Raw genomic sequence first — 19,924 nt, 5'->3', positions numbered from 1 at the left:
AAACTGGGTGACTGGGCAACAAAATGGCAAATTAAATTCAATGTTGTTAAGTGCAGAGTAATGCACGCTGGAAAACACAATCCCAAATATCTGTACAAATCGATGGGTTCTGAATAAGCTATTACCACTCAAAAAAGAGCTCTTGAAGTCATCATGGATAGTTTTCTGAAAACATGCAGTCAGTGCATGCAGTGCAGCGGCAGTCAAAAAACCTAACAAAATTGTAGACACCATTAACAAAGGGAAAGATAATAAGACAGAAAATATCATAATGTCACTATATAAATCCCTGGTACTTGCACACCTTGAAAACTGTGTGCAGTTCTGGTCGCCCCATCTCAAAATTAGAATTGGAAAAGATACAGATAAATGCAACAGAAAGATTAGGGGTATAGAACAGCTTAGGGTATAACTGGAGTCAAAAAAGAATTAGATAAGTTTGTGGAGGAGATGTCCATCGATGGCTGTTAGTCAAGATGGTCAGGGTTTCCTAAATGCTCTGGGTGTCCTAAATGTCTGACTACTAGAAGCTGGGACTGGACAACAGGGATGGATCACTCAGTAAATTACCCTGTTCTTTTCATTCCCTTTGAAGCATCTGGCTGGCATTGGCTTCTGTTGGAAGACAGGATACTGGGCTAAATGGATCACTGGTCTGACCCATCATGGCCATTCTTATGTTCTTAAATAACCTGTTATAACTTTGGTATAGTTGCTTATTATCCTATAGAACTATCTTCTGCTCAAATAAGTTTTACCACCAGGTTACTGTTACACTGTATGTGGATTTATCCACTTATAGAATTACAGTAGTAAACTGTTTACATTCTATTGTTTTTATGACTTTAGACCTAGATACTAGGGATGTGCAATCTGAATAATATATTTGCTAAGTGGAATAAATTTTGGTCTATTTAGAAGGTACCAAAACATTTGTTTGCATACTGGAAAATTTTTACTCCTGTTAAGATTACGTGGTTCCCACTATACAACCAGCCTCCTGCTAGGGAACTCCTCCTCCCCGCTGAAGCTTTGTATTATTACAAGTGAGGGGTTGGATGATGGTCTGCAACTTTCTCCTTTCCTCAGCTTTTCTTCATATCAAGGAGCTGCATCCCTTCCTTACCAGTTCTTCAAGAGACCTGGGGTGGATTCTCTTTCTTAACCATTTACAACAGACCATGTCAGCAGTGGGAGTAGCAAAGGCTTCTACTCTGTTGTGAGCCACTGCACAGATCGCATCAGACATCCTTTAGGCTTTTTAACTAAGAAATTCTCTGAGCCCCTTGCTGCTGGGAGAGAGCATGAGTCTCTGCTGTTGATTGTGGAGCTTGTCATCTTTAAAAACTAAGGAGGGAAATGGTGGACCGGATCCTGAAATGAACGGAATGACTGCTTTTATAGCCTTGACAGAACTGTTCAAACATAGTGACAAATTTCTCTCTCCGTGCAAAATAATAAAATACACACATCAGCATTTCCCAAATTGATTGGGAAGCTGGCACCATCGTAGTCTGGGGGAGGGGACGGTAGACAAAAGAAGCATTGGGATAAATTATGCAATATGTGTCTGCATTCACCACCTCCTCCACTTTAAGTATACTCTGATGTTATTACATCAAACTGCAGCAGTTTACTGAAAGCCATCATATTGTCTCTTCTCTCTTGTGAAGGCCTGTAATGTCAATAGTCACTCAATAGCTCACGTTTACAGTTCGCGGGTTTAGGCAAGCAATCACCAACCCAAGCTTATGTCTTTGACTTCTGTGGTAGTCAGTTTAACATCTTCCCGTAAAGCATCTGCTGCTGGTAATTATGAGAGGCAGGATACTGGACTAGATGAACCTTTGGTCTGATCCAATCTGGTATTTCCTGTGTTCCTGTTTTCTTCCTGTTTTCCTATCTCTGTAAGCAGTGAAAAACTTGTTCTTATTTAATCAAGCCCAGTGAGCCTCAAATACAATTTGAAATTACAGAACAAATTTACAGTGAATTTGTAAGTGTTTAAAATCACAGTGAGAACTATAACTTAAAATGTTTATGGTCTGGATAGAAAAACATCAGTGCTAAAGATTCTCTGCTAACAGTTAAATATTTAATACATACGTTTATTTTATCATGAAGGTAGCGTACATACTGAATTGGTAGAAAACCTATTTCATTTTTCATTTACTGGAAAAGAGATACTATTTCAGACTGAATTTTAATTTTTTCTTCGAGTGATTGCTCAAGTGTATTCCACAGTAGGTGTGCGTGCTCTCCACATGCACCGGTGCCGGAAGTTTTTCCCTTAGCAGTACCCGTAGTGGGGGAGCCCTGCTGCAATCCCTGGAGTGGCGTCTTTATATCGCGCTATAAAGGGGGCTGCGCGCTCTCCCCACCCTCAGTTCCTTCTTGCCGCCAGTGAAGGTAGTCGGAACTTTGTGCTCCAGCATTGCTGTAGCGTCTATCCTTAGTAGTACGATCTTCGACCGTAAATAGTTTTCTATAGTTGGTGGCCTGACTCAGGGCATGCCCCGAACCCCAGGCTTCAAGTCGTGCGACTCCTGTCGCAATTCCATGCCCAGAAGCGATCCACACTCTGTCTTTTCGCTGTCTGGGCGAGGCTCACATAAGTGAGCGCTGCAAAATCTGTAAGTCGTTCAAGCCCTGGACTAAGCGCGAACGAGATATCCGACTTCAGGCCCTGCTTATGGAGTCGGCATTGGCCCTGGCACCAGCACGCCGACCCGGCACCGGGCACCGCATCCTTGGTGCGGAGCGAAGCCCCATCCACCAGTCGGCACCACTCCCCCACTAAGAAACAAGGCAAGATCCAGCGGCATCGAGACAAGGACGGGGTGAGGCCGAACCCGAGTTGGGCAGCCCACAATCCCCCTCGGGGCCCAGACCTCTGACTCGAGTTGAGCGGAGTAGTCTGGCCCCGTCCGTGCTTGCCTTTCCGGCGGTGAGGATGCCGTCGACGCCGGAGGCAGCTCAGGCAGCGCATGATATCCTCGTCCTGCCAGTGCCGGGCAGGACAGGAAGCCGCCTCTGGGCGTTCACCAACCCTCCCCTGCCACGTCGGAGGTTGAGGTCCCAGATTGATCTGCGGGGCCTTCCCGTAGCCCACGACAGATCTCCACTCGGTTGACTGGGTCACCTGAGAGCGAGTCTTCTTCTGCCCAGAGGGGTTGCAGGCACCGGGACAGAAAGTGTCGATGCTCCTCTTCCACTCGGAGTGATAGCAGGTCTCTATGCCATTGACACCGCTGCTTATACCACGGCACGCGCCATACTCGGAGAGCATCCCGACTGGCACCGGCACCAAGACGTCGTAGCCACGGTTGCCGAAGGGATTCCAGACATAGCTCCTCCCGATGTGTACATCTCCTCGTCGTCGAGGTCCAAATCCCGCGGTCGGAGCCAACATGGCCGGGACCAGTCCAGCCGCTCGTATGGCACTGTGCGCTCCTTGGTAACTTCGGCCTCGGGCCCCAGCCATACCTCCCCGGGCTGCATTGTCCCTCAAGAGCAAGCAGCTCTAGTAGGACCTCAGATGGCTCAGTGGCAAGAGGCCCCCTGGCAAGGACAGTGGTGCCAGTGGGCACTGTGGCCCCAAGCGCCCGCACCAGCAAGGCCCCATTCAGTGGCTGGGGCATCCCAGGTCCACTCGGTGTCCCCGTCTCGGCACCGAGAGCAGTCCTCGGGTACCGAACCACTGGCACCGCGCTCGGACCAAGATGTGGAGTGCAACCCGACGGTACCGCCCGATGCCCTAGGGGCGGTACCGGTTGTCTCGTCGGCACCGGACAAGTCCATAGCGACACCACCCCCTCCTTCTCAGGAGGATTTTAAGGCTCATCAGGAGCTTCTCCGACGCGTAGCCACAAATCTCCAGCTCCAGGCTGAGGAGATGGAGGAGCCATCGAACACTTTGTTTAATGTCCTGTCCTCCTTGGCACCAGGCCGTGTGGCCCTACCACTCCACCAAGGGGTAGCCAATATTTCTGTCGGGCTCTGGCAAACCCCTGCCTCTCTGCCGCCCATTTCTAAGAAGGCAGAGCAGAAGTACTTCGTGCCAACGAAGGGACATGAGTACTTGTACACTCATCCTGCCCCGAACTCACTGGTTGTGGAGTCTGTCAACCACCAAGAAAAGCACGGCCAGCCCGCACCCACCCCCAAGGATAAAGACGCCAGGAGACTAGACACTTTTGGGGAAAAAAGTTTCCAGCTCAGGGTGGCAAACCATCAAGCACTCCTGAGCGGGTATGATTTTAACTTGTGGGGGTCTCTGCTGAAATTCGAGCTTTCCCTCCAAGAAAAGGACAGGAAGGAATTCAAGGCTCTAGTCGACGAAGGTGCGGCAGCGGCGAAAGCGGTGCTCCAAGCGGCGTCGGAGGCGGCCAACACAGCGGCTCGTTTGATGGCCTCGGCTATCTCCATGTGACGGGCGTCGTGGCTCTCGCTGTCGGGGCTGTCCATGGAATCCCAGTCCCTCATGCAGGACCTGCCCTTTGATGGAAAGGCCCTGTTTGCAGACCTAACAGACACTCATCTGCATGGAATGAAGGACTCCTGCACCACTCTGTAGACTCTCGGCCTGTATGTCCCGCCAGCCAAGGACAAACCCAGGCCGCAGCCCTCGGCTCCCCCTGTAAGGGACAGATATGAGCCCCCGCCTAAGAGGCCTAGGGACCAGAGGCGCAGTCACAGTGCCAGTCCTGTTCGGCCCCACACCCCAGCCCTTCGAAGGGCAAGAGACCGGGGAAGAGGCATTTTTGACTCTTTGCAGGGGGCCACCGATCCTGTTGCCAGGGAAGCCCCCCAGTTAATAAAGTCGTTTTTTGGCAACCGTTTATCTGCCTTCCGAGTGCAATGGTCCCATATAACGTCGGACCGGTGGGTCCTCAGTACCATCTCCCAGGGGTACATGCTGCAGTTCGATTCACCCCCACCCCACCATCCTCTGTCCCGCAATGTCCCCGGAAACCCGGAGCACACCCTCCTTCTAAATCAGGAGGTGATGTGCCTCCTCACGCTGGGCACGGTGGAGAGGGTACCTCACGAATTCCAGGGCAAGGGGTTTTACTCCCAGTATTTCCTGATCCCGAAGGCGAAAGGTGGGCTCAGGCCCATCCTCAACCTGCCGAATCTCAACCAGTTTCTGGTCCGCTGCAAATTCCATATGGTGTTCCTGGCCTCTATTGTTCCATCCCTAGACCCGGGGGATTGGTTCGCAGCCTTGGACCTCCAGGATGCATACTTCCATATTCATATTTTCGAGGGCCACAGGCGCTTCCTCTGCTTCCTGGTAGGGAGAGACCACTGTCAGTTTACGGTCCATCCCTTTGGCCTTTCCACGGCCCCCAGGGATTTTACCAAATGCATGGCAGTAGTGGCAGCCCACCTCAGGAGGAATGGGTTGCAGATCTTCCCCTACCTGGACAATTGGCTGCTCAAGGGCAGGTCTCGGTCCCAGGTGCAGGCGCAGATGAAATTCCTGCTTGATACCTGCACAAGTCTAGGCCTAGTAGTAAACGAGGACAAGTCCACGTTAGTCCCGGTTCAGCGCATACAGTTTATAGGGGCGCTGTTAGACTTGGTGGAGGCCATGCCCTCCCTCCCCCGGGACAGGTTCGAAACGCACAAAGGTCTCATAGCCTCGGTCACGGCCTTCCCTGTGATGACAGCATGGGTGTGCCTTCAAATCCTAGGCCATATGGCAGCATGCACCTCCGTGGTGCGACATGCCAGGCTCAGGATGAGGCCCCTCCAGCTCTGGCTGGCCTCCCAGTACTCCCAGGCCAGGGACGGCCCGGACAAGGTTGTCACGTTGCCACCCAATGTAGTGGCCAACCTGCAATGGTGGTCCCTCCCGAGCAACATGTTTCACGGTATCCCCTTCAGGGAGACCCCTCCCTCACTAGATCTGGTGTCGGACGCCTTGGACCTAGGGCTGGGGAGCCCATGTGGGGAGCTTCAAAACCCAGGGCAGATGGTCACCCCCAGAATTGTCCCTGAACATAAACGTCAAGACGCTCAGGGTGGTACGCCTGGTGTGCGTGGCTTTCAGCCAACACCTAGGGGGAAAGGTGGTCAGAGTCCTCACGGACAATACGACCACGATGTATTATATCAACAGACAAGGGGGCACGCGTTCCGTGGCCTTGTGCCAGGAAGCCCAGCACCTGTGGGAGTTCTGTATAGCCCACAATATCCTTTTGAGGGCTTTTCACCTGCCCGGCAAGCGCAATACGCTCGCGGATCGCTTAAGCAGGGTTTTCTCCCAACAGCACGAGTGGTCTCTACATAGGGAGGTGGCCAAGAGGCTCTTCCTGGAGTGGGGCACTCCCCAGGTAGATCTTTTCGCCACCATCCAGAATCGCCTCTGCCCTCGGTTCTGCTCCAGGGCAGGAGAGGGCGAAGGGGCGATATCGGACGCATTCCTAATTCCATGGTCGGGACGCCCGTTCTACGCCTTCCCGCCCTTCCCCCTGATAGGCAAGGTCCTACAGAAGGTGAAGAGCAGACAGAGTGCGGATTATCCTGATAGCCCCGGATTGGGCCCGTCGTCATTGGTACGGGACCCTCCTGCAACTTCTAGTGGCCCCCGCAGACTCGACCGGACCGCCTCTCCCAGGAGGGAGGATGTCTCCTCCACCCCCAATCTAGTCGCGCTTCACTTGACAGCGTGGCTGCTCCCTGGTTAAACAAGGAGGAGGGGAGGTGTTCTGAGGATGTTAGACAGGTTCTGCTTGAGAGCAGGAAACCATCCACACGACGAACCTACCTGGCCAAATGGTATGGGTTCTCCACGTGGGCGAGGGAGAGGGGCTCCTCCCCCTCCTCCGCATATCTCCAGCTCATCCTCGATTACCTCCTGTCCCTTAGGACCCAAAGGCTGGCGCCACATGACATCCCAGTTTTTAAAAGGGCTGGATCGGGCATTCCCTTACGCCAGACCCCCGGTTGCGCTTTGGGACCTGAACCTAGTGCTCTCCCGCCTCACGGGCCCCCCCTTTGAGTCCTTGTCCACGTGTTCCTGGTCCCACTTATCATGGAAGGTGGCTATCACCTCAGCCCGCCGGGTCTCGGAGCTTAGGGCCCTGACCTCTGAACCCCCATATACGGTCTTCCATAGGGATACAGTCCAGCTCCGTCCGCATCCAGCTTTTCTGCCGAAGGTAGTCTCAGCTTTTCACATTGATCAGGACATTTTCCTCCCAGTCCTCTGTCCTAAGCCCCATTCCTCCAATGAGGAGCGACGCCTGCACATGCTAGACCTGCGTAGAGCGCTCGCTTTTTACCTAGACCGGACCAGGCCATTCCGGAAATCCCCTCAGCTTTTCATTGCATCGGCCAAGCGCATGGGGGGCAGCCGGTTTCCACCCAGCGGATCTCTTGCTGGATCACCTCGTGCATACACACATGTTACGACCTGGCAGGGGTTTCCCTGCCTCTTATAGTGAAGGCTCATTCGACGAGAGCTCAGGCCTCATCGGCTGCCTACATGGCTCATGTCCCTATTCAGGACATCTGTAGGGCTGCTACATGGTCCTCTGTCCACACCTTTTCATCGCGCTATGCGATCGTCTCCCAAACGCGGCGGGGTTTGGTAGGGCGGTACTCCGCCCGGGTAACCCTTAAACTCCTACCCACCTCCATCAGGTATAGCTTGGAGTCACCTACTGTGGAATACACAGGAGCAATCACTCGAAGAAGAAAGGACAGTTACCTGTTCCGTAACTGGCGTTCTTCGAGATACATTGCTCAGGTGTATTCCACATCCTGCCCTCCTTCCCCTCTGTTGGAGTTGTCTGGCAAGAAGGAACTGAGAGTGGGGGGAGCGTGCAGCCCCCTTTATAGCACGATATAGAGGCGCCACTCCAGGGGTCGCAGCGGGGCTCCCCCACTACGGGTACTGCTAAGGGAAAAACTTCCGGCACCGGTGCACGTGGCGAGCACACACACCTACTGTGGAATACACCTGAGCAACATCTCAAAGAACGCCAGTTACGGAACAGGTAACTGTCCTATCCCTCAGAAAAGCTTTATTTTGAGAGACTAATGCATTCCATTCAACATTTCAACATATTCTTCCTGCAAGGAATTATTTGACTGCTAAACATTTTCTTCAACATTGTTGATTAGCTAAAGTTTACATCCCATGCAATTTAATCGTGTATCCATGCAGGGGCACATTGTGCTCAGCCTATATATTTTAGTTCTGTGTTTCTTTTTTGCCATCTATTATTAGCCTTTAAATAGTCATCTAATTGCACTCTATGAAAAGACATTGCAATTACTAACATCAAAGTGCATGCAGCAGCATAAAGGTTACAGCATATAGTGCCATCACAAACCTTCTTTGAATCATTTATACTCCTAAATGAAATGCTCAGTTAAATTTTCAGTGTTCACAGTGGCTACTCAAATTGGCATCAAACATTGCTGCTAGTAAAATCATAACATGATTTTAGTGTAGATTCACTCACATTTGTGCATTTTACATCAGAAAAAGACTGACCGCAAACATCCAGAAGTTAAGACCCAAGATAGCTTTTTTGATGAAGCCTGTGTTATGGAAAGGGTTAAGATGTAGTATTTAACCCAGCCTTTGTGAACATTTTTGTCTTCCTTCCTTCTCCTCCCATCTCTCCACACTGATGTAATTTTTTTATTACTTCTACAGGTTCAGTCCATGCAACGTCAATAGCAGCCTCCAGAGTGGAGCAGGCACTGTCTGAGGTTGCTTCATCTTTGCAGAGCAGTGCTCCTAAGCAAGGTCCTCTGCATCCTTGGATGACTCTGGCTCAAATCTGGCTTCATGCAGGTACTGGAAAACAAAAACAACTTTTTTTTCCTATTCACTAACCTATGAAGCAGCCAGGAATCTGTATTCATTTCATTCAGCAGGTCAGACTCTATTATCATTTGTCAACTGAAATTGGAGCTTTTAAGAACACTTATTCAAAGTGTGGCATTTTGTTGCATTTCAAGAAAGAGCATTATATGTTTTATACATTAAACAGTGGTCAATAAGGATGGCATTTAGTTTTTAATGTAATAACCTTGTCACAGTGTTGTTGCATTTTCTAACTACAGTTTAGACTGTATTAAGTCATGGATTTCTAAAATTTCTCATTTGGCAAATTTTTCCTTGAGAATTAAGGGTTGCTGTGTTTCTGTGGAACTTTTTAACTAAACGTCAATCATCATAAGAATGTTTAATAGTCTTGGGGTCCTAATAATAAAAATAATGCATAGCATAGTTTGCTGAACTTAACCATAGAAATATAGTTTTAATGTGAGTTGCATAAAGAGGCACAATAATTAAAGTTCATCTTCCAAAATATATTCGTTGGCTGTGTAGGTTAAAAAAAGGGAAGACTGCTTTTTTTAAAAAGGGGGGGTGCATAGGTTTCTGCTCTTTTCCATGTGCAAAAATTCAGATACTTCTAGTATATGCAAGTGCTTCTGTTACAAAGGGAGGCAGGACAGTATTTATTAAAGTTCCTGCCGACACACCATAATCATTGTGGGCTGGATCTGAAAGGCACCTGTTCAAAGTAGTGCTGTAAACATGGTATTTAGTATTTCAATAAAGTAAAAAAGTTGCACATTTGTTTATGCTCCTTTCAAAAAGTTTGAATGGAGGTAGATGGAGTCCTGTGGCAAAGCAAGCAATAGATTGGGCCCAAAACTTGAACTAGGCCTCTGGGCTGACAGTGTGAAGTGCTTGCGGGTGCTGGCTAGTTGGTTGTTATGAACTTTTTATACTTAAATTACTGAACTTTTGTTTTTTTAAAAAGGGGAGGATTTGGATCCTGGTATTGAGGCAAGCAGAGGAATGGAAACACTTAAATTGAAAGCACTTGATTCATACGTAAGATAGGGCAGCAGTTTTATAGTAGGATTGCTACATGGTGGATCAGAACTTTGCAGACTAATGGAGTGGTACCACTGTCACCTTTGCAGGCGTTATGGTGTCTGAAGCTTCTTGAGAAGCTAAATAGAGTGGAACATAGATGGCATATTTCCCCTGGAGAGGAGCAGGCATTTACAGGAATATCAGATATTACAACTGCAGCTGGAAGAAAAAACATTAGCATTGTATAAAAACTTAACTTGACAACAATGTCACTGAAGTAAACCAGTATCGTTTTGCTTTTGTGACACTCATCCAGTGTAAAAGTGATAGTGGGCTTCTGATGTCTCCATTTCTTGGTTTGCCTGTTGGGATGTGTGGTAGCATTTTCCTAACTGGTGAATGATCTGGAATGGAGTCTGTGCCCAAGAGTGGCCTGAAGCTTCGCACCAAACTCTAAGTCAGAGAGTATCACTGATGGCAGTGGAAGGTTATAGTGCATAGCATAATGGTTTATGTGAAAACAGTGTTCTAATCATTCTTTTAAAAATATTCAGTTTGAAAAGTTCTTTGGGCGGTTGCTCATGTCCATTCCCATGTAGGTGTGCGCGCACTGCGTGCACAGTCGCCAGAAGGCTTTTCCCTCAGTGGTATCCGTCAGCACCGGTGCCCCCTGGAGTCACACCCTCATGGCGTTGTATATAGGGGCCTGCCACCCCCTCAATTCCTTCTTTCCACCTGTGATGGTCGCTGGAACTGCTCGTTCTTGCTCTGCAAGTACTCTACCCGGTGGACTTGTATATTTTCCTGTGAATAGTTCTAAAAATGTTAGTAAGTGTTTGCAGAAGTTACTAGTTGATAATATAGAGTAGGACCCCGCTTATCAGGGTTCTCTCCTGCCCAACACCAGGGAATGCCTCGGTCTCTGGGGTTTAAGCCATTCAAGGCTTGCCACTAGCCTGTGCCTATCAGTGATCCTCACTCGGCTTGCCTCAAGTGTTTGGGCGAATCCCAACTGCGTGATCGTTGCAGGATTTGTAGAGGTTTCAAGACCCAGACCCAAAAAGAAAGGGACCAGAGTGTGACGTTGCACTCTATATGATTTTATTAAAATATGCTAATGAGTGTGAATATAATGTAACTGGAATATGCTTCAGGCAAAAGGTCTCTTGTAAGGTATCATTACAAAGCTTATAATCTACTGAATGTGTTCATCCTATTTGTATGAATGTATCATTCTTGTATCTGAAACTAGAAATATGAAACATAACTCTGAGGGCCTATTGTAATTATGCAAAGTGTAAGCCATTAATGGTGGTTTGGAATCTTGATGGCTCCCATTAACCAGGACAATTGTCTGTAGATGGCTCTGTGTTACTTGGAAGTCTTCCTGTATATATGTGTGCTGGCAAGTGGGTAATGAAGTCTTACAGTGACATGTGATCATGTCACCTGAACTGGAATCCATCTTTAACATGGTGCTTTTCCATTTAGAATGGGGGAGGGGGCAGAGAGGGACAAAGGATTCCCGCCTTATGCTAAAGATATATAAGTGGGTGGAACAGAACAAAGGCAGCCATCATGAGAAATCCCCTAGCTACCACCTGAGCTGGAAAAAGGGCTGGACCGGGGAAAGGATTGTGCCCAGACTAGGAAGGCGACCAGACTGTGAAAGAAACTTATTGAAACATCTCTGAGGGTGAGATTTTATCTGTATTCAGTTTTATTACTGTACTAGGCTTAGACTTGCGTGTTTTATTTTATTTTGCTTGGTAATTCACTTTGTTCTGTCTGTCACTACTTGGAACCACTTAAATCCTACTTTCTGTATTTAATAACATCACTTTTTACTTATTAATTAACCCAGAGTATGTATTAATACCTGGCGGGGGGGGGGGGGGGGAACAGCTGTGCATATCTCTAGATCAGTGTTATAGAGGGCGAACAATTTGAGTTTACCCTGTATAAGCTTTATACAGGTTAAAACGGATTTATTTGGGGGTTGGACCCCAATGGGAGTTGGGCATCTGAGTGTTAGACAGGAACACTTCTTAAGTTGCTTTCAGTTAAGTCTGCAGCTTTGGGGCACGTGGTTCAGACCCTGGGTCTGTGTTGGAGCAGACTGGCGTGTCTGGCTCAACAAGACAGGGTGCTGGAGTCCCAAGCTGGCAGGGAAAGCAGGGGCAGAAGTAGTCTTGGCACATCAGTTGGCAGCCCCAAGGGGGTTTCTGTGATCCAACCCATCACAGAGAGACTTAAGTTCCTCCTGATGGAAGCGGCTCTTCATCTCTCAGAGCCAAATCATCATGACTCAGCACTGAGCACCTCTGCCTCTGTGAGGAGTACACCTGCTTCTGTGACGGACAGGCACCGCAGCCCAGCCCCTCCAGCGCCGAGGAGAGATTCCTTGCTGGTGTCACATGACTCCCGGCACCACCACAGGTTGCCGGTACAAAGGAGGTCAGCACAGGAGAGCATGTGGCACCACTCCCGTTCGCCAGTACCGCGCAGGAAGCAACACAAAACCAGGCAGGGGACACTCCCTTACCCCAAAGCCCACCAGTCAGAAGTACTCTGGCAGAGTGAGAACCGCACAAGGCTCAATGGCTGCTGCTGCGGCACCATTGACTCTGGCCCCAGGGAGGGAGCCGTTGAGTCCAATGCCGTTGGACTCTTCCCCCAAGGGAGAGCCATAGGAGTGTGGGACTGGCGCTCCCATCTACGCCAGACATATTCCATGTGGCACAGGATCTGATGTCCCTCCCAGTGCCACTGTTGACAATTAGATGTGAGTCAGCACCAGAGGCAAAGCCAGCTACGGTACCGAGGTCTCAGGTGCCGTTGAAAGGAAAGCCAGCAATGATGCAGCAGCATTGGTTGCCTCCATCCCAGCACCACTTGCCAGCACCACACCTCTATGGTCCTCTGGGGAATGAATCCTCGGAGCCGGAGTCCTATACCTCTCACAGGAGTTGGCACCACTCGGACCGTCGGTCCTGGATGGAGGACATGAGCCAGGGGTTGCCTCCTGCAGGCTGGCCAGCACAGTGGCAGATGCCTGTAAATAGCCCTTTGGGACTCTGTGGAGTGTTTTCCATCAGTCCCAAGGACCCAGTCAAGGACGTCCTACTTGATGGCATTGGAAACTAGAGCCCCGCTGCTGCCTCCTCCTCTAGTGGTGCAGGGGCAGGACCAAAATGCTGTGCCTGGTACCGTACATCAGGGACCAGCACCACAGGACCTGCCAGGAGCGGACGGCCAAGAGCAAAGTGCTGGTTCTGGGATCCTCTTCCTCCTCTCCAGATGAGGCAGTTACAGGAATCTTGGTGGCACCCATACAGGATGACCACAGGGCGCACCAAGAATTGTTGAGATGGATGGCACAGAACCTGTGGGTCCAGGTGAAGCCTGAGCCTGAGAAGGAGCCAGAATTTACCAGTGTACATTGCCAAAGAGTCACAGTGATACGTCAGCAGCCCCCATCAGCTCCCCGCCCTCCCCCCCGCTCCCAGCACCTCCCGCCCTGCACTTCCTGATCAGCTGTTTCATGGCAGGCAGGAGGCTCTGGGAGGGGGGAGGAGCCAGGGTACGGCAGGCTAAGGGAAGGGGACGGGAAGGGGTGGAGTGGGGCGGGGCCTATGGCAGAGCCAGAGGTTGAGCAGTGAGCACCCCATGGCACATTGGAAAGTTGGCGCCTGTAGTTCCAGCCCCGGAGTCGGCGCCTATACAAGGAACCGCATATTAACTTCTGAAGAGCCGCATGCGTCTCCGGAGCCACAGGTTGGCCACCCCTGCACTACACCATCACACAGCAAGCTAGAGATGATGCTGGATTCAGAAGGGCAGTGTTACAGTCCGCTTGTTGTTGAATTACAAACCCACCTCCTTCATCTGGTTGGGTGTCACCTACATGGGAATGGACATGATCAAGCACTTGAAGAAAAAAAAACGGTTGCTAACTTTTCCGTAACTGTTGTTCTTCGAGATGTATTGCTCATGTCCATTCCCAAACCCGTCCTCCTACTGCTCTGTTGGAGTTGCCAGCAAGAAGGAACTGAGGGGGTGGCAGGCCCCTATATACAGCGCCATGAGGGCTGGAGCCGACCCAGCGGATATCACTGAGCGAAAACCTTCCGGCAGCTGTGCACATAGCACACGCCCACCTACATGGGAATGGACATGAGCAACACATCTCGATCAACAGTTACAGAAAGGTTAATAGCCATTTTTTCTGTATGTTTCTAGATACAAATATTGAAAAGGGTTAAGTGAATATATAGTATACTCTAGAAATTACAGTTATGCAGCATTGGTTTTTCTCTATTTCCAAGATCAGTATACTAGCTTAAATATTTGTCATTCATACACTGTAGTCTATATTAATGATACCTCTAGTAACAGTTGGTCATACAGTAAAAAGTAACCATGTATCAAAGGTCTCTAAGACATCATGTCATTTAGCTAACATCACAAACTTGTTCATTGGTAGGTGTTTAGCATAACTTTTTCAAATTGTTGGAGTTCTTTGCCATTAAGAAGTAATCATGTTTATTTTTAGTATTGCTGTATTTCTTTGTATACTTAACTAGCCTTGTCTTGCATTGACCATTTACTGCAGAAGTAATTAGATAGCAACACTGCCAAGTATTAATTATTTCAGAAAAACAAAAGAACAAGAGCAAAAGATGTGCTAGTGATTAGTATGTTACTTTATTTGGTTGAAGTGCCTTAGAATTCCTATTAATTCTGACAGTTCAAAAAGAGAAGAGGTGACTTTTCCTCCAGAGAATCACACAAAGATATAGAATTGGAATGTGTCTGTAGGGATAGTCTAGCCACTTCCCCTGCATCATAGCATCACTTGTTTAAATATTCATAAGCCATGCTAAGCATGTGAGTGTCTGTTAGCTTTGAATATTTCCAGTGCTGATAATTTTCACAGCCTCCCCTTGCAACTTGTTTTATTGTTCAACTCATTGTTCATTTTTCTGCATATTCATCCTTAATTTTCAATGTTGTAGTTTAAACCCATTACTCCTCTTTCAGTCCTCAATGCCTAATGAGAACCAGTGACTTGTCCGCAATGTGTCAATGCGAACCATGTCCTCCCTGCTGTGGGGAACCCTTTGCTCATTCCCATTAGTGGGGGGTAGTGAGGAAGCAAGTGATGCTGGCCTAGCCACTCTCTCCTCAATGGCCAAGAGGAGTTCATTCCTGTACGGCCCATATCCTCCTGTTCCCCTCCTGCAGATACCCTGGTGATCAGATCTCCATGTCTGCCATTTCCCTGCCTCCTGACTACAGTTACTAGAAAGAGCGGAATTGGGGAAAGAGAGAAGAGACAACTAGGAAGGCCAGAGCCCCCAGCAGGAAGAGAGAGGGAAAAGACAGAGCCACCCCAGTTGTGTGGAAGTGAGAGAGAACCCTTACATAGATGAAGGAGAGAGAAGAGAGAGCAGCGCTCTTGCAAAGTATTGCTCTCCTCTGAGCCCTTTCCAATTCATCTCTTTTATAAAGGTTACTTAACTCACCACATAAGGCTGGTATTTTGGGTAATGTTTCAGGGTGTTGTACATTATTTTTCTCAAGCATCCAAGTTACCTTTCCAACTGTGACATATACACCTCTACCTCGATATAACGCTGTCCTCGGGAGCCAAAAAATCTTACCGCGTTATAGGTGAAACCGCGTTATATTGAACTTGCTTTGATCCACCGGAGTGCGCAGCCCCGCCCCCCCCTGCCCTCCGGAGCACTGCTTTACCGCGTTATATCTGAATTTGTGTTATATCGTGTTGCATTAAATCGAGGTAGCAATGTAGTAACAAATAGATTTAGTTCTGCCTCTTGAGAAAGGAGCATTTCCTGTAGATTGACCGTCAGAAAACAGGTTTGGTCAGAGAACCATGGTGAAAGGCCAAAGAGTGGCAGGTTTTTTCAAGATACCTTGAAAGGGATATTATCCATCTGTAACAATAGACTGCTGTAAAACCTATTTTAAACTTAATGTATGGCACACATTCTCTAAATAAATGCAAAGATCACCATGTGGGGAATCATTTTCTTCTGATGAGGAGGCTACCACTGCGGCAGTTTTGAAAACTGCTTTTTAACAGCCATTGTACTGTAGTGTTGCATTATCTATCTTACCCTAGTGGAAGTAAAATTGCTATCTTAATTACATTAACTTGTGCATTCATATGATATAAAAATGTACAGTTTTTCCTCTGGTTGCCAGAAGCTGGGAGTGGATGACAGGAGATGGATCAGTTGGTGATTTGCCAATTCTTTTCATTTCCTCTGAAGCACCTGGCATTGGCCACTGTCAGAAGACAGGATGTTGGCCTAGATGGACCATTGGTCTGACTCAGTATGGCTTTTCTTATGTTAAATCATAGAAACACAGCACAGCAAAAATATGTGAAAGCGTTTATAACTAACTCAGCTTTATAATGACTGTAATATAGACAGACACAGCTCTTGAGAGTATGAAATTTGTTGTTCTAATTGCCATGAGTTCGGGAAAGACAGCTTTACTCACAAGTGGTAGAACCATGAGTGAGTTACAGTGTTCAGTCTAAATAAATAGCTGCCCTATATGTTGGTATCTCTTTTTCAGTTTCTCTCCCTTCTTTCTATTTGCAGTTGTCACAGATTTGTCTCCCCATGGCCACCACCTCACATCTTCAGTGTTCACTGTTATCAGGCAACCTCAAACTTTGAATACCTTTCCAAGGTTACACTGCAGAGATGGAAACTCACTGATTTATCTTTAATGTTAATCAGAAGAACTCTTTATCTGATAATGCTGCTGCTCAAACACTTTTTAGTGTGTCCCAATTAAGGAAACAGAAAGTACAATACCGGTCTTTAATTAACATGCTGTGCTATTATTCTTTTGAAAAATACATGAAGACTGAACTCCCTTATAATTTCCTCTGTTTCATTAATATAGGATTTATTCATGTTAATTACAAAGCCACAAAATACATTAAAGGAAGCATGAAAATAAAAGTAAATACAGAAAGCATATTGGATTCGTTCACACTGCTAGTAAGTTTTATTATAAAGAGACCGTATGATAGCAATCTTAGCAAAACTTAAACATCCATCTTGGACAGGGAGTCAAGAACTTGAAGGCATTCTCTCCAGGGTGGAGCAAGAGGAGAGCCTGCAAGACAAAGCCACCATTTTGTTTTTGAGCTCATGCATCTTCAAACCGTGGTTCCCCATTTCTTCTTTGAGAAACTCCTACCAAGTCAGATGACTTATTTGTCAACCTTTTATGAATGGCTTGTTTAAACTCGCCTCTTACAAACGATTTCCATCTTAGTTGGATTAAAAAACAGCTTCTCTTCTCTTGCTCCTGCAGTACAAAGATGTTTTCACTCCTTTATTTGTAGATGTCAGACTGAATCAGCTCATAATGGATTGAGGTGCTTGGGTAATTAGATCAGTGGTTTGCCTTGAATAAAGTATTCTGTTCAGCAGCTAACAAAGAGTTCATCCTTTACATACATTCTTAAATATAGATTTTGAATCTCTTCTGGAATTTAAAATATTAAAAACGTATGCAGAACACATGTGTATACTCTCAAAGTAGTACATTAGTCTCTTTTTTATGTTCCCTTAATCCTTTATTAGTTACAGGAAACTTACTAGTTAACAGAGTCAAGCTTCTCCATATAAAACCATGCTGTCTCCCACCATTGTTTTACTATCTGTTAGTTCAAAAGAAAACCATTTCCAAAAGCTACGCTGACTTGCCCCTATCATTCAGGACTCATTGCTAGCATGGTTCTGACTTGACTCCAGACAGTGAGTACAAGAAACTGAACTGTGTGAGGTTTTTAAGCCCTGCAGTTCAGACTATGGGGATCTGAATAGCAGTGTGCACCAAAGAGCTGCACTGTAACTTTCCCAGTGTGGATGTTGCAGGCATGAACTAGAAGGTTCCTAGTTCACATTAATGTAGTCTTGTTTGAAGAGGACCACTTTAATGTGAACTAGGAACCTTTTAATTCATGCCCACAGCATCCGCACTGAAGAGATACAGCACAGCTCTTTAGTGTGCACTGCTGTTCACACTCTATAGTCCAAAAGCCCATGTAGACATGCCCTTAGCCTCTGCATCCTTATCTTTCAGTCCAGAATTGTGGTAGCAGCTAAAAATTACTTTTAAGTAGGTGGTTAATTTCTGCATACTACTTGCTAATAATTACAGCTTTCACTTAGCACCTTTCACAGTCTAAACTAGCAGCTATTCTTAGAATATGCACCATCAGATGTCTCTGGTTTCTTCCAATCTTGCATTAGGACTTTTAAAGTCATGGAGCAAATAGTCCATGAAAGCATCCAGTTCCTTCTACAGTGTTGTATAATATGTGACTTTTACTCAGTCACTAACAGTATAAATCAGCCTTTCTCAAATGCAGCCACTGTGACCACATGCGGCCACTGGTGATTTTTCTTGCAGCCATGGCAGCCTCCTGGGCAGTGATGGCAGAGGAGGGCAAAGCAGCAGCCCCTCCCCCTCCCTGTTGCTCCTGGATTTGCCACTTTGGTGTTGGTGGCTGAAGCTGCCAGCAGGGGATGGTGCCCCACGCCACCTCTCAAGACAGGTGGGGCACAATGCTGGAGGAGCAAGGTGAGTTCCCCCAACCTTCCCAGGGACGATGGGGCTTGGGCTTTGGTCTGGAGTGGTGGTGGGGGCAGGACTTTGGGCTTCAGTCTCTGTCCATGGGCTCCTCCTGTGGGTGTTCTGGCTCCAACCCACAGCTCTGGCCACAGGGCTCCAGGCTCCAACTCCGGCAGGCTCTGATCCTGGGCTCCAGGCTGTGGACGTGAGGCTCTGACCCCCAGCTCCCACCACGCGTCTCACACCCAACCCACCCCTGTCACCCCCGCTGCTTTCCCCTCCTCCCCCATCTATGGCTTAATTTGTCCCGGGGCTTGCTGTGAGAAGTGATATTAACAAACACACTTTTCACCACCTCCCAGCTAGCTAGTGAGTCTGCTGCTGTGAAAAGTCATATCTGTATGTTTAATATCATTTTTCACAGCAGACTTATTATCTAGCTGAGAGGCTGTGAAAATGATATTATGGAACATACAAATATCACTTTTCACAGCAGCAGACTTACTAGCTGGGAAGGTTTGCTTTTTGGGTTTTTTTTGTTTGTTTGTTTTTTGTGTTGGGGGGGAAAAAGGCAAAAGAAAGAACAACAAAAAAGACAGAAACATGCAAAGGACCTCAATTGTGTTTCTATTCTGTTTACATCTAGTAAAGAGTAGAGACAATTGTACATTAGTTATATTATTGAGTCTTCAAAAAAAATATGCGTAAATAAATTACAATGATTTGGTTATTTGTTTTTCCTAAAGTTAATTAAGTATTTTAGGAAAAATTGTCAGAGCAGCCACCAGCAAGAGTTGATGGCCCCACTCTGAGGCCACCAAAAATTTGTTCTGAGAACCCTTGATATAAAGGATGCATCTCCTTCTTCAAGTGCTTGTCCTTATGTGTATTCCACTGTGCATGTGTTCTGTGCACCCAGAGTCTGAGATTTCTTGCAAGCAGTGTCCATTGGTCTCCTGGTACCAATCCCCGCCTTGGCATTTGCCTCATGACCATCGGTACCCCATGCTTTGGGGACCCCCACAACTCCCTCCTGAACCAACATACTGACCATACTGGAGAACATGGGACCTGTGCCAGATATACAGAGCCTGTGCATTGTGCCAGGGAATCAGTCCACCATTCCCCTCTAAGGGAAAGGTCAGAGCCTCCTCCTGACCTCATGAAAGAAAAAAATATGAAACGGTACTGACAAAATTATCTTCTTCGTGTCCCCATGAAGCAGTCACCCCACCATCTCCTTCCCCTCCAGACAATCATAAACAGTTTCAGGATTTATTGCAAAGGGTGGCTGAGGAACTCCAGATTTCCCTAGAAGAGGTCCCAATACAAACGCCTGGATATCCTACAAACCACTGGATCCAGTTGAATAGCATGTCCCATTAATGAAGCTATTCTGGAACCTGCTAGAGCAGTCTGGCATACACTAGCCAC

At 47.5% G+C, this 19,924-nt stretch overlaps 1 protein-coding gene across 11 annotated transcripts in view; it reads left to right on the top strand.

Annotated features, from left to right (window-relative positions):
* The window catches only part of TTC7B (tetratricopeptide repeat domain 7B), a 326,149-nt gene that overhangs the window by 222,489 nt on the left and 83,736 nt on the right, over positions 1-19,924 (top strand). For all 11 annotated transcript variants that reach the window (XR_010601134.1, XR_010601135.1, XM_042858600.2 and 8 more), the window contains one exon: positions 8,678-8,818. Coding sequence is in view for 9 of the 11 variants with exons in the window: in XM_042858600.2 (XP_042714534.2) it covers positions 8,678-8,818 (141 nt within the window). In the remaining 2 variants the exon portion in view is untranslated. The remainder of the gene's footprint in view (positions 1-8,677; positions 8,819-19,924) is intronic.

Source organism: Chrysemys picta, chromosome 4 (genome assembly GCF_011386835.1).
Source record: "Chrysemys picta bellii isolate R12L10 chromosome 4, ASM1138683v2, whole genome shotgun sequence".
Taxonomy (NCBI): Eukaryota; Metazoa; Chordata; order Testudines; family Emydidae; genus Chrysemys; species Chrysemys picta.
The sequence above is the reverse complement of the archived record's forward strand: the minus strand, read 5'-3'. Positions and strand labels throughout refer to the sequence as shown.